The 14,249-nt window shown below is 35.3% G+C and overlaps 1 protein-coding gene and 1 pseudogene across 3 annotated transcripts; both read right to left on the reverse strand.

Moving 5' to 3' along the window:
- Positions 1-919: 919 nt before the first annotated feature.
- Positions 920-3,457, reverse strand: LOC115959980. 2 transcript variants are annotated; one of them, XM_031078669.1, is made up of 3 exons: positions 1,986-3,457; positions 1,690-1,911; positions 920-1,162 (listed from the first exon to the last, which is right to left on the reverse strand). In XM_031078669.1, exons 1-2 carry the CDS (start codon positions 3,191-3,193, stop codon positions 1,728-1,730), a joined length of 1,392 nt encoding a protein of 463 aa, XP_030934529.1. In that variant the 5' UTR covers positions 3,194-3,457; the 3' UTR covers positions 920-1,162; positions 1,690-1,727. The 2 variants fall into 2 exon arrangements, with proteins under 2 accessions (XP_030934529.1, XP_030934528.1); XM_031078668.1 differs by lacking the exon at positions 920-1,162 and having other exon boundaries at positions 1,250-1,911; positions 1,986-3,225; positions 3,274-3,457.
- A 5,343-nt stretch (positions 3,458-8,800) lies between these two features.
- Positions 8,801-13,976, reverse strand: LOC115959983 (annotated as a pseudogene). The gene is made up of 9 exons (XR_004085061.1): positions 13,835-13,976; positions 13,629-13,721; positions 12,369-12,432; positions 11,847-11,892; positions 11,595-11,677; positions 10,510-10,668; positions 10,201-10,261; positions 9,027-9,079; positions 8,801-8,893 (listed from the first exon to the last, which is right to left on the reverse strand). The product of XR_004085061.1 is annotated as a dynamin-like protein ARC5 (transcript).
- Positions 13,977-14,249: the final 273 nt, after the last annotated feature.

Raw genomic sequence — 14,249 nt, forward strand, 5'->3', positions numbered from 1 at the left:
GCCATGGCATCCCCCAAAATTTTTGTTAATGTGCACCTATCGCACTATCGTGCACCACAATTTTGTAATAGAAACCTCACTCGTGCAATACCATGCCACCCTTCCTCAAGAGGGAAGTGCTCAGCCTTAGGCGCTTAAACCAAGATATTGTAATATTTATGTAAAGATTAACCGTAGTTCTTGTCATAGAGCTCAAATGAGTTGTGGGAAAGAATAACTAAGGTAATTCACAGTTCAAAACTTTTTCCAACGACAAAAAATATGTTAAAGTTATCAGGAAAAAGGTTTAATTTTGGCCCAATTTTCCTAGGGTAGGTATCTTTTAATTCTGTAATATCCTGGTAATAGGAAAGAAAAGCATATCAATTACTCGATGACAGATAGATATGTTAGCAATAAAATATCAGCAAAATGAACTTTTTGCAAAACCACAGCTTAACTACAACAATTGCATCTGTTTTCAGCTTGCAACACAAATCCCTGTAGCTCCAGTTAATTGTAATTTAAATATGGTAGATATCTATTGACAAAATTTGCCCCAACTACTTTATAATTCGTTCATGGTTGTCGGCTGATGACAAAGGCCCCATTATAAGTCTCACAACATCCTAAATAGACTGCAATCATTAAGAACTAATTGGGAGCAGGAAATATGACATAGTAACCATAAATTAGAACAAAGGTGGTATTCAAAACCCAGGTTATGGGAGGTACTAAGCAATTCTAGGATATGAAATGAGGTGTCCACAACCTGAGTTTATGCTTGATGAAGACCTCATACCCCCACCCTGACTTCACCAAGAAAAAAGAAAAAGAAAAAGAAAAAAACTTGATCATAAGGACCATGTATAATAGAAGCAGCAAAGAACAGAAATCTTCAATAATCCTGATGATATGGGGGAACCAAATAGGTATTATAGGGAAAAATAACTAATTAGCAGATATAGAATTTGGAACTTTACACTTTGTCTAAACCATTGCCTTTAAGTTGATGAAATTTTCTCATCATTCCTACCCTCACTTTTCTTCACCCTTGTTACTGTATAGAAGCACAACACTGTTTGTAGAATCAGCATCCTCCTCGACTTCCTCTACCTGCCTTCATTTTCTCCATTCTCTTATACTTCCTGGATAATTTAAACACACTCCCCATACAACATTTCTATGGGAAGAGAACTGATCCAAGTCAACATTAATACAGAAAGTGTAACCAAAAAACATTTTATATTTAAAAAATTTATTCCAGTAAGGATAAGATTTCCTAATGCACTTATAAAATTGAATTTGGGAGGCCATAGAGTCACCACAAGCAACTCAATTTGCATCTCCTGCAAGGGATCCATCTGGACAAGGATCAAACCCTATAATATCTGCTAAAAAAACTGAAAGCTTCAATAAGCAACAGTGACAATATGTACAATGCATATTTAAGAAATACAATTGAGGTAAGCAACAATAGTGCAAAGAAGTACATTCCAAAGCGCAACAGTGCCAAGAAAGCTTGAAAAAAACCACATTAAAAAAATGAGATTTTGAAAAAGAAAACGTAAATAGTTTTACTTTGTTGAGAGGGAGAGAGAGATTTCTGCTTTAGTAGGTGTATTCGAACATTATGAGCTCTACACTCTACAACTCTCACATGTAGAAAACAAATAATCAGAGCCTAGGAGCACATGCCACAATCCTTACTGCTTAGAGAGTTGGGCGATCCCAAATTCATAATTCGTTTAGCATGCTGCATACTGCTTTAGGAGTTCATCATGCTGCCGTAGGAGTTCATCACGCTGCCGTAGGAGTTCATCACGCTCCTCCTTAGAGGGTTGGGCCATCCCAAATTCTTTTAGCAACGACTCATTGCACCTGTTCATATCCCTCAAGGCTAGCATATTTGATGGATGAAATGTAATATCCCTGCAAGTCGAGGCATACACACGTTAGAAATACATTAAAAAAAAAAAAATACAAAGACATTTAGAAACACTTACACCAACATTGCATCTTGAATTACTAATGGACGAACCAGGCGATACTTTTCGGTGGACAGAACAACAATTTTCAACCCCATGAAACCCTCAACATCCATGGGCTTGTCTAATATAGGTGAAATTTCAAGAACCACGGAATACAGATAAGAAGAAGATGCAGAACGACGTTTGAAAAAGGCGCTTCTCCTCCTATCAAAATCGCCATTGCCGTTGCCATCCTCTATGTAGGAAGATTGAAGAAGTAGGCAGAATTTCTGATCTGCTAAATGCATAAGACCGCAGCAAGGATATTCATCCAATAGAATTTCATTACACTCCCCAAAAATTTCACTTTCAACATTCAGGCAGCCCTCAAACCACTGATCTAGAGATAATTTAAAAGCCTGAATAACCAAATGTTTGGTATAACAACCAACGTGGTCAAAGGAAATCCTATACAACATGTCATCAACATTAACCGATTTAATCTTATAGCGTGCCAAATGAAAATCCACTCTAGATAGGTTGGGCATAGGTAGAGCAGGAGACCAAATGCGGCTAGGGATTTCGTAGATGTAAGAAACAGAATCAATGTAGGAGGTAACAAGAATGTTTCTGTTTTTAAGAAGGGCGGTCACCATCTCCCTAGGTTGATAGAATGAAGGAGGTTGATAGAATGAAGGATTTGGGTACACAGGATTAGGATTAGGCAAGGATTCCCAACTTCCAATATTCGGATCAAAAACCTCTATAAAGGCAGGTAATGGAAAAACTATAGGATTTTTTAATCCACCTATAACGTATAACTTACCATCCACGACAATGATGTGCGGGGATTTTCTAGGATACTTCATCGGCGGAGCGAGCTTCCAATCGCCGTCACCGGAGTTCTTAAATGTAATTATTTTGTTGACTCCGTTGCGAAAAATGAAGATAGATGTGCCCACTGCCGTGAAGAACGTTGCCGTCGGAAGTGTTAAGACCGTAAACGGAGAAAGAGTAGGAGGAGTATTTCTCTTTCGCTTTCTCAAAGGAGAAGATGATGAATCAGAAGACAAAATACCCGAAGAAGGAGACAAAATACCCGATGATGATGGTCCAGCACGGATCTCTGGAGCCAACATAGTAAACCAAGACATCATAGTCTTGCCATAATCATCATCGCTTGAGTAGACGAAAGGTTCATCGCACATATGCCCGCAGAAGAGGATCACTCGTTCTTGATTCATAACTAGCTTTCTGTTTCTATTCCTGATTTAGGGTTTTTGGCTAGGATTTATGGGCGGCGACGGTTAGGGTTAGGGTTAGGTCGTGTGGCTTGGGGATTGAGAATAAGAATAGAGAGGGAGAGAGAGAACGGTAGGAGCTTGGGCTTTTGGGGTTTTCAGTTTTCTCGTGGGGTTTTGGGGTTTTGGAATGCTTTATAGTATGAAACAGGGGAAAAAAACTTTGGGGCTTTGGGGTTTTCAGTTTTCTCGATGGGTTTTGGAATACTTTATATAGTCTGAAACAGGGGAAAAATAAATAAATAAAATAAACGGAGAAGGAGACGGCAGTATACTGTTAAGTAAGTGGACTGTTGTTTTAATTTTAAAAAGGGTTATGTATTTAAATTTTATCCTAAAAAAGTTAATAAAGCTAAAGTTCATTCATTTCCTAAGAGAGAGAGTTTATCAATTAAATTTGGTGGAGGAACATGCACGTGTATGTGAGCTGATCAATTGTGACCGTGGGGAGTTGAAGGCTTAGGTGGTCAAGTCTGTATTTATTTCACAAGGCTGAAACTATTTTGGATATCCCTATTAGTTCAGCTCTTCCAGAAGGTTCTGTGATTTGAAATGCTACACCTAATATTAAGTTCTTAGTAAGGAGTGCATATTTATACTCTTATTTTATAAATGATCGGTAGGATTATAAAAATAAGGCTTATTCCAGTTTAGGCTCATTTGAAGGTTAAGAATGCAAGGTTAATTGTTTAATTTATACTCTTACTATATAAGTGATCAAGCAAATGGAAGGGTTGCTATGAACTTTAGGTGAAGAATGCATATGTTAGAATCCATACTGGAATATATAGCCATGCCCATTGATGCAACTCAGAGCATCACGGTTGAGTTGGAGGCCTACCTTAGAATGGCATTAGGGTTTTGGGCTAAGCAAGCTGCACACACACAACTAGCCCCTGCGCTACAAATCAAAGTTCCCAGATGCAAATGAAGAAAATAGAGCTTCAAATAGGTTTTTTTTCCCCCCCCCTAGTGCACAAATATTTAGAGTAGCTAAATTAATTTGATTTTCTTCTGTCATGGACAAACTAATATACGCTATGAGATGGTAAATTCATGATAAGTGATGATAGAACACTAACAGATCTTGTATACAAAAAATGAGCTCTACTATATCAAAAGCAGTGACCATTGCCATCATCAGTGTTAGATCTTTTACTGAAAGTCTGTGGCATCCAATAAAAGGCCCAATTTTTTACATGGTGTATGTCAACAGATGCTCTTAGGGCAATCCTTAAGGAGAATAAAACGATCCCTACTACATTGGAAAGAAAGTGGCTCTGATTGCTTAGAAAAAGTGGTTTGACTATATTGAGAATTCTACCTTGACAATTGCCATTAGGACACTTAATAACAGGACCTTTTTTACATCCACCCAAAAATTTCAAAGATCTAAGTGTTTTTGAACTTTTAGGAGAGAGACATTGGGTTTCTACGTAATCTTAAATGACTAGAGACCCGTTTGGTACATGTGTTTAAACACATATTTTCAGTTTTTAAACAACATTACATGTATTTTCACGTACTTTTTCACCTACACGTATTTCCAAAAAAATTAAAAACTGTTGTTTAAACACACATACCAAAAAGGCCTAGGCAACCATAAGATGAACTCATCAATAGTTTCCACCCTACTTTCTATTTGCATTGATCCATCATGATTTCAGTCTGACCTGGGAAGCTAACCAACTCCCTCATTTCCTACAACCATATTATTAATCAAAAAACTTATGTGGAGCATATTATTAAGAAATTTATGTGCTTAAATCTTGACGATTGACAATAGCATTGCATATTATTAATCCTCTTTTCTCCTTTTTAGCTTTCTTTTTTAAAAAATTTAATTTCTTTTCATGAAAACACTAAACCACAATGTTTTGTGCTCTTAACAGTAAGACTAACGGAGATAGAGAGGAGAGGACCAAAACGAAAAGTTTTGAAAGTGTAAAGGTGACATTTTGGAGGGAGCACAACCAAAATTATTTTAGATTTCATTTTTGAATTTTAAACTAGATTTCCTTTTGAGGAAACCCTTCAAAATACCTATATCAAGGAAATAAAATGTAAATTCTAAAATTACGAAAACTACATGAAAATATCAAAAGTAACAAATGAAAAAATAGACCCCTGTTCTACATTAGATTTTGTCCAGTTCTTTCCATTCCATACCAACCCATCCTGTCTACATCAACATTGCTCAAATTTATAACACAGGAACCAAATTAACAACAATCTAAAACTTGGTAGGCCTAGTCTTGCATTTTCAAGGCATACAGCCTGATCATTACCCTATAGATTGGAACTCATAAAACTAGGGAAAATTTTGAAAAAAAAAAAAAAAAGTGTTTAAAGTTGCATCAAAAGTGAAAGAATCACATACAATTTTTGGGTCATCGAAGTTACAAATATGACTAGTCATCACAGAATAAAACAACCTAATCTGCAGCCATTTACTCCCTTATGTATAACTTCATTTTCACTCATAATTGAGTTCCTAGGTGAAATATTACTGATATATTATTATCCAATAGTGAAATCTATAATCTAAGAATCATATGAAAGGGAATACAATTAAATCAGCATTGACATTAACTTCGAAGGTGAATTTACTGGATCATTCTTCTTTCAGAATTATATAATGGAGAAGCGTCAACAGTAAACTAAAAAATGAATAATGTCATCTCACACATCTGATGTATTCAGCAGTATTTTGGATCAGGGTCACTTTGTTGAATCCGTGGATGGCTTTGTCATGACTTCGTGTGAACTAATCTGCTCATGTATTTGTCTGAATTTCTCTTTAAGCCTCTTAATCTGAGAAAGCAATAGCACATTGGTCAAACAAACGAGAGGAAAAGGGCAAATGCCAAGATTGACAGTCAAGGAAAAAGAAAAGGAAAGATAATTGCAATACCCTTTTCAGCTCAATCTCTGTAGCTCGCTTCTGCAGGCCTAATGAGTGTTGTAAGTTAGTGATGTCGAAAATATTATCCAAGTTGTCTTCAAAAGCAGATTCCAAGTCCTCTCGGAGGAGTGCAGGCAACTTGTCTACAACCGGCATTAAAGTGAAGCAGTTGAACTGCAAAAGATACACAAATAAGAAATAATGGGAAAAGAAAAATGAGGCCTAGAAAAGAATGCATCAAAATACTTTAAAAAAATCATATCTTTTCCCCTCTCTGTGTTGTACATTTAGTTTCACCAGCAAGTTGTGATAAATCAACAAATACTTTAGCTAGTAGACAGCACAGTAGCGGAAGAAAACTAACTACATGAGGACAGAAGCATGACATGCAATAAATTGCAGAAAATAAAAGCAAGCAAAACTGACAAAATAAAATAAAATGTTAGCATTCAGAAACAGGCTTGAAATGTCCATCATCCAATTAGCACTGTCTCCCTCATCACTCAGTTGTTATTATTTCCATTGAATTAATCTAGCAATGACGAGAAATCAGGATATATATAACCAACCTTTAACTCTGCAGATGCCAAGAAATATTCTCTTATGCCATGAAATATCTGTTGTACCAAAGCATAAACAATCCTTTCGGTGATGGAGCAAGCCTCCGATTCCAAAGTGTACTATCTAGAAGATCAGCCAACTTTGTTTCTGATGTCTGGATAGAAGAGCTTGAGTCAGTACACAAGGCCAGATGACTGAGCTTTACATCTGCCCTTGGCTTAGAGTCCTGCTTCTCATAGGCAACGGATCCCAATGATGAATCAGGGGAGAGACCAGCAAACAAAGGATTACCGCCTGTGTTGGACTGTTCTGTTCCTCCAAATGAGTCTAAAAATTGACGTAATCCATCCTGATTCTAAAAATTGACATCAACAGTGACATGATTAGTAGAGAAAATTAATTGCAGAAACTAGCTACATTTCACATGTTCTTAACTTTTAATATAGCTATTGAGAGTCACATGACTCACATCGCAACAAATAAATCATGTTCTATTCTGTTTTCTTTACCAATCAAAAGCACAAACATATCCTCTCCATATGCACTATACAAAAGCCTACATTATATACATGTGTGAGATGTTATACTCTTTCTTTAGCATATGAAGGCATGTGCAGACATGCAACAGCAATACTCTTTTCTTTAGCATTTGAAGGCACAAATATATCCTTTCCATGTGCACTATACAAAAACCTTAAATTACACAAACACAAACACATACATATACATAAACATATAAACTTAAAAAAAAAAAAAAATCAAAATATATAATATAAAATAAACAAGCAAACAAAATTACTACATCACTGAAGTGACTAAAAAGAAAAAAGTTACTCATGCTTATGTAAAATCCAAGAAATGGTTATATACTTATCATAGGCTAATATCAAAAGGAAAGCAAAACCATTTGAAATGCAGCACAGCACAAGAGAGTTTGGATTGGCTATTTTCATGGGCATTTGAATGCCTCGTAAATAAACTATACTAACCTTATTGTGGAGGGACCAAGTGACGTAATGGGTGGTGCTTATTAAATCCTCCATACATCTGCCGCAAAACATTTTGAACAATGAGAGAAGATATCAAGGGCAAACACAACAGACGATTTTTAATAAGCATCATGCACATGCAATATCCTAAAACATCTGATGAACACCTGAGCATATGGGAAACGTGGAAAAGACAGAACCTAGGATATTTTTTGATAAAACAAAAAACTTTCAGGTTCTTCCCAATCGCTATAATCGATGTATTCCACCACCAATAGAATTAAAAATATGCATTAGTACAAAATACAAATTACATCCTTGTGGATAGGGGTAATTTTAAGTTACCTCCTTAGCTATTTAGAAACTGTCACTAAACCTCCATATAGTTTGGGTTAAAATGATCACATTTTTTTCCCAATTGATAGATCCCTCATCACAACATGTCACATGATGGAAATCTAATCCTTAGAATGGGCGGGAAAATAGCTATTATACTTTCAAATCCAACATCAGTAGTTATTTTTCTAGAGTTGGCCAAATGGGGTGGGTGGACCACTCTAATTTTGAGACAACCAAATGGGCTGAGTTCCAAGAGTTGTCTTAGGAGTGGACAGTATGTTTTTTCACAACATATATGACGCTGATCTCTAACACTCCATAATGATTTTCAACGCAAAAAACAACATTTTTGCAGTGTATGTCCAAAAACAAAAACTTTAGAAAACACAGCAAGAAATGGATGCAATGCCTTACATTTTACGTTAATATTGCCAAAGACATAAGTTTTTGCACAATAAGAAATAGAGAAATTGACACGAAATTAATTCCTCGTGGTGAATACTTGGAGAATGGATAAAAAGGAAAATTTTCTCACGCTCAAAATTTCACTGTTGTCTATAAGTTCATTAGCTGTAAAGGATTTTATAAATGCAGACATCTGCTTTGATGTTTTAAAGCTGATATTATTTATCGAGACAAGGGCCATTGCTACCTTCTAACTATGAGAATAATGTATTGGCATGTTACATATATATAAAAATTCAAGACTAATCAAAATAATATAATTGTAAAAGAGGCAACCAGTTACTTTTCACGGCAAGCTCTTTCAGTGGATTCAGCAAAGTTGTTAAAGGCAGTAGCAACACGTCTGTGAAACACTTCATGGCCACTTAAATGCTCGCGATCTTTCTGTTGAAACCAAAGAATACAGGATGAGTAAATTATAATATCATAATTTTGGACAAATTAAAAAATGATATTTATGTGGTCTATAAACATAAGGGACAAAAGCCATCAATCCACAAACAGACAGAGCCCATACTTGAAGAAGATAGGAAGCAATCTCTTCAGAATGTGCAGCAGTCTACCACCCAACTGCAACAGAAAGTGAGAAATATTAGCTTTCAAGAGAAAGCAACAATAAGGGAGCTAAAAACCAAACCTTCTGATTTGTGAGAAAGAAGAAAAATTATGCAAACTATTCAATGAATGCATGCACAAATCTTTATTTGAAAGGGTAATTATCAAGGAATATATTCAATCTCATCCACAAATAACATGAATAGATGAAGTAGATGGGGATCAAAACAAAACAATAAGAGATATTGGTCAAGAAAATTTTGACTCACTAACGATTAACAAATGCCAATAAGTTCTAGTTCAAATGGATTTCCTTCTTCCATAACGAGTGTAGGTTAATGTTAAGGGTTCAAAACCTACTTCAAAATAATAATAGTAACAAAATTTTGACTAACATTAAGCCATCAAATAAGAAGATCCTAAATTATTTGAAGGTTTAATAATCATCCACATGCCCTTTTGGACGTTAATTCAATGAAAAGAAAAACTCTAATCTTATCTGGTACATCTTGCTGAGCAATCATGATCATCAAAACAATATATTGAAAATATTAAGTCATTATAACACTAAATCCCACAAAGGATTCAAGTCTGGTTTATGAATTTAATTAATTAGATTACTCTGCCAGGTAATTTTACTTCCCACTCAAACAGGTACGCTAGGAGGGATACTATCCCCATACTTTCTTCAGTTTTATCTTCTCTTCTTCAATAAATCACAAAATCTATAAATACAAAATTAAAAAATTGAATAATATTCATGATCTCAGCTATGGCTAAGGAAAATTTTCATAGATCCACCATAAGACGAGATATGCTATACAGTAAATATTGGCAATTAAGAAACAAAAAATCCATAAAAGGGGCACAGCAGTCTATAGCTGTTATGAAGAGAGCAAGCCCACCCTTTTTCTAAAGACAGGTGTCACTCTCACAAGGCACCCCCTTGGGATATGTTACTCTCTCACCCTCTGGACCTTCTCTGTCAAATATCTTAATCTACTACTGAAATTTCGTTGATGAATTATACTTTCAAAAACATAATGACACCAACAGCTTTATTCTACTGCACATAGCTCACAACACCACAAAAGTCAAGAAAAAGAAAAATATTGAAAGGTAACAATAGTGATCACCTGATGAAGAAAAGGTTCAAATGTGTCCCTAACCTTTGCAACAGCTATTACACAAGCAGTCCTGATTTCTCACAAAAAGAAGGAAGAAAGAAAAGGGACAGGTAGAAAAATTAAAACAAATATTTATAAAAGCTAAAATGTTAGGAACCCATGGGTAGAACTCACCCTTGAAAACCGGCTTGCAAGGGGAGGGTGCCCAAGAGCTTGTAAACACATGGTTAAGCTTATACTTAATCCATGTGGGACACTAGGATCATAACATAAAAAAAATATCCCACATACATGATGAAATTAGAAAACCATCATTACCTTGAGTAGTTTGTTCCATCATGAATATCTTCTACACCACAAGCATTTACAATTTCTTCCTGCGTAATTGGAAGGCATTTAATGCCCCCAACTACAAAACGAAATTCAGCCATGGCACGGTGATACTGTGCACCCCCCGTAAAGATGCATTCCCACATTCTACACACAAATGAAACCCTTCTATATGAATTTTCTTGAAAATCTAAAATGTTTGTGAAACAATAAATCTTATCATTCAATATATAATAGTTCACTAAATACTTATCCACATATTAGTATTTTTTAGAAGAAAATCTCTTTATATTTAGATTAGGGGACCCATTTAATTCTATAAATTAGAATGTTACATATGCAGTACTCCATCTCACATTGGACATGTATTGGGTCAATCTAAACTATACAAGTAATTATGAGAGGCTACAATTGTGATTAGTCCTTTTGGATAACATATGTGGCAAACAAAAGCCTCATGGATTTGAGTGAAGGGAGATTTCCCCTACTCGGGATTTGGAATGGAAGTCACCATTGACTGAGAATGTGATAGCATCATGCAAGCATGTACTGAGTTTCGCAACAAGTATATATTAGGTCGACTTAAGCTATATAAGCAATCACGGGAAACTCCAAATCATGACTAGTCTTTTTGTGGAATCACAAAAATGTGGCTAGTATATCCTCAGGACGTGACAAGCTACAGGGTAGAATTTATAAAAGTAACTCAACTCACTCAACATAGCCTTAATCCCAATTAATTGGGGTCAGCTACATGAATTTTTTTATGATGCTCGACCATGTTAGGATCAATCTTCCTAGTTACATCTTTAATAATCATGTCTTTCCTCATAACTTTCCCCCACGTCATTTTTTCCCTCCTTTTGCCCATTTTGCTCCTCCAAATTAACATAAAAAGAATAGACTAAACAAGAATTCAAGAAAAATAAAATATGACACAAGTAAAATACACTATAAAAGAGAAAGGTACACAGCTTTTCAGCCAAGTAACATGTGTTGAGTTATGTGGCACTGAAATATATAAAAGCTTCAGCTCATAAAAATGTCTAATGTCAGACAATTCTATGCCTTACAGGTATTAGCTTGTGAGGAAAATGAACACCATCAGAAGCAACAAATGCCCCTCCATTAATTCTCTCGTCTTGTAGTGTTTCACCTATAATAGAAAGACACTGATTATTCAGAATTGAACAAAGCAGAAGGAGAAGAAAATGACAAAACGTTCAAAAGTAAAGTGTAATTTCAGTTTCAATGATGAGAGTGTAATGATAATATCAATAATATGATTTGAGTTGTCCATGGTAAGCAACATCAAGATGATTTACCAAGTTTATCTGGAGCAACAAATGTCCCTTTCAATAGCAACGACAACTGAGTAATAAAGCGTAGTTAGTTCAAATGGATAATTGTGAATAGGGATAATAAGATTGTAACATCAGCAATGACAATATCAGAGATAGATATGTTAGTGCATGTGGGTGCAAATTATGTCAATAGTATTGAAAGTGTTTTTTTTTTTTTTTTTTTTCACATTTCATTTGTGGTGCTGTTTTTCATTTTTTTTAGTATTGTAGTTTTTTTTTTTTTTTGGCTTAATATATACATTGTGTGTTGTATGGAGGAACTCTTTATTAATATTTTTCATATTATGTGACTTTAAAGTACTCTTCAAGTACAAATCCCACCACAAACTAAGAATTTCCTGAATAATTCATGCACTGTCTTTCCATTGCCAGACTCTGTCCTTGTTCAAGAATATGAAGCCACCTACAAAAATTGGACATTGGCACGTGACAGGACTAATAATTAATATGACTACTAGAGACTGATAGAGCCCTAATTGAGACCTTGGTCTAGAATAGATCATGAAATGCTCGTCCTTTCTCCTTTAATTTTACTTCATCCAGGGTGCTGCACATAAAAATAAGATAAATAAAATTAATTAATAGATAGAAAGAAAGAAAACTATAATAAAAGATTCATTTACAATTATTATTATCGGTAAGTTACACATGAACCTAGTGAGTCTTGAACCCACCACCTCACCTTCCATACCCTTATTATAGAAGGAGGAAGCTCCGTTTAGGCAAAATTTAAATCTGTCTAATATTGCCTTCAAACAAACAATTATTAAAAAAAAAAAATGTAAATTTCAGTAACTTACCCTAAGGTTTGAGTTAATGCCAACCAAGTCCAGCACATTTCAAAATTGACCAACTTGGTCCTTAAAGCCAGTTTAGTCCCTAAACACCGTTAGTGACGTTAATTATTCTAATCCCGCGCTTCCCTCTCTGATTCTCTCTAGATCTCTCTCTCTCTCTCTCTCTCTGATTCTCTCTTCTCTCTTCTCTTTCTCGTCTAACCTTTGCAGAAGCCATGAGCTTCATAGCTTTAGTGATTTTCTAGGTATTTTTAATGGTATTAATTCACTCTCGGAGTTAACAGATACCACAATAAATTTGGGTTGTTTGTGAAGGCTGAAGTAAACAAAATGAGAGTGAGATATGGGTTTTGGTGGATTAAGACGCGAGGAAAAGTTAAAAATTGAAGGTTTTGTAGAGACCCACATAGTTATATTGGAGTAAGCAACAGTCTTTTGTGGGTTATATTAATAAAGATTTGATTTTGTGGGTGTCATTTTGGATCACTGCAAAACCTGCTGTTGGGAGGGTTTTAGCAAAAAGAAAGTGAATCCATGTTAGCAATTGAAGGTTTTGCGGAGACCCAAATAGTTATATTGAAGAAATCAATAGCTTTTTGATGGGTTATATTAATAAAGATTGGATTTCGTTGGTGACTGAAAAAACCTGTTGTTGGTGCAAAAGAAAGGTGTAGGGATAGTGAAGGTTTTAGCAACTTAGCTCGATGTTCTATGGCTGGGTTTGGTATACAGAGAGAGAGAGAGGAGAGATGGACGAGAGAGGAGAGAGAATAGAGGGGTGAGAATAATTAACAGCACTAACAGTGTTTAGGGAACAAATTGGGTTTAAGGACCAAGTTGGTCAATTTTGAAATGTCATGGACCTGATTGACATTAACTCAAATCTTAGGGTAATTTAACTAAAATTTACCCTAAAAAAAAATGTTTTATGAGTTCAACTTGAGACCTGAGTTCCCGATTAATTTCATTCAGCTTTCTTGTTGTGTTGTTGTACTCCTTTTCTAGAAGTGGAATGATCAGTGGAACGCTATCCATATACCTTGCAAGCATAATCTTAGCAGATATTTAGCCACAGAATATTGCAGGAAAACTAAGAGTACTTTGACTAGAATAGGGGCAAAAAATAAAATGTAAAGGAAGAAATATATGCACCTTTTCCGCAGCAATTCTTTCAAGAATAATCTGAGTTTGCTTACACCTATTCTACTTATTTCTGCCTTTGACAGTGTCCGGCCCAACTTCTCCTGCAAAGATGCAACATCTTCCGCCTCTCTCAAGGATATTGCCTGCATTATAATATTCACTCATGTTTTGGAACAACATTAGATATAAAACAAACAAATAACCTTTAACATATTCACATATCCAAATATTACAACAATAGACACCTCACATGTACAAAACAACCAACAAGCATTCTGTGCTCAACTCAACTAAATGTCAACCCCAGTTGATTACTAAATCTTTTAACAACTAATTGGGTTGGTTACATGGATCATATTTTCTGAAACAGCTTTAACGATCACAGCTTTCCTCACTAGCTTCACAATGTCTTTTTTCGCCCGTA

This window comes from Quercus lobata, chromosome 9, assembly GCF_001633185.2.
Source record: "Quercus lobata isolate SW786 chromosome 9, ValleyOak3.0 Primary Assembly, whole genome shotgun sequence".
NCBI classification, from domain to species: domain Eukaryota; kingdom Viridiplantae; phylum Streptophyta; class Magnoliopsida; order Fagales; family Fagaceae; genus Quercus; species Quercus lobata.

Bases quoted from the DNA above. Each gene is read 5' to 3' on its own strand.
- LOC115959980 (XM_031078669.1), bottom strand. From the start codon at position 3,193: ATGAATCAAGAACGAGTGATCCTCTTCTGCGGGCATATGTGCGATGAA. The intron at 1,912-1,985 runs GTAAGTGTTTCT...CTCGACTTGCAG, and splicing joins ATTCAAGATGCAATGTTGGT to GGATATTACATTTCATCCAT.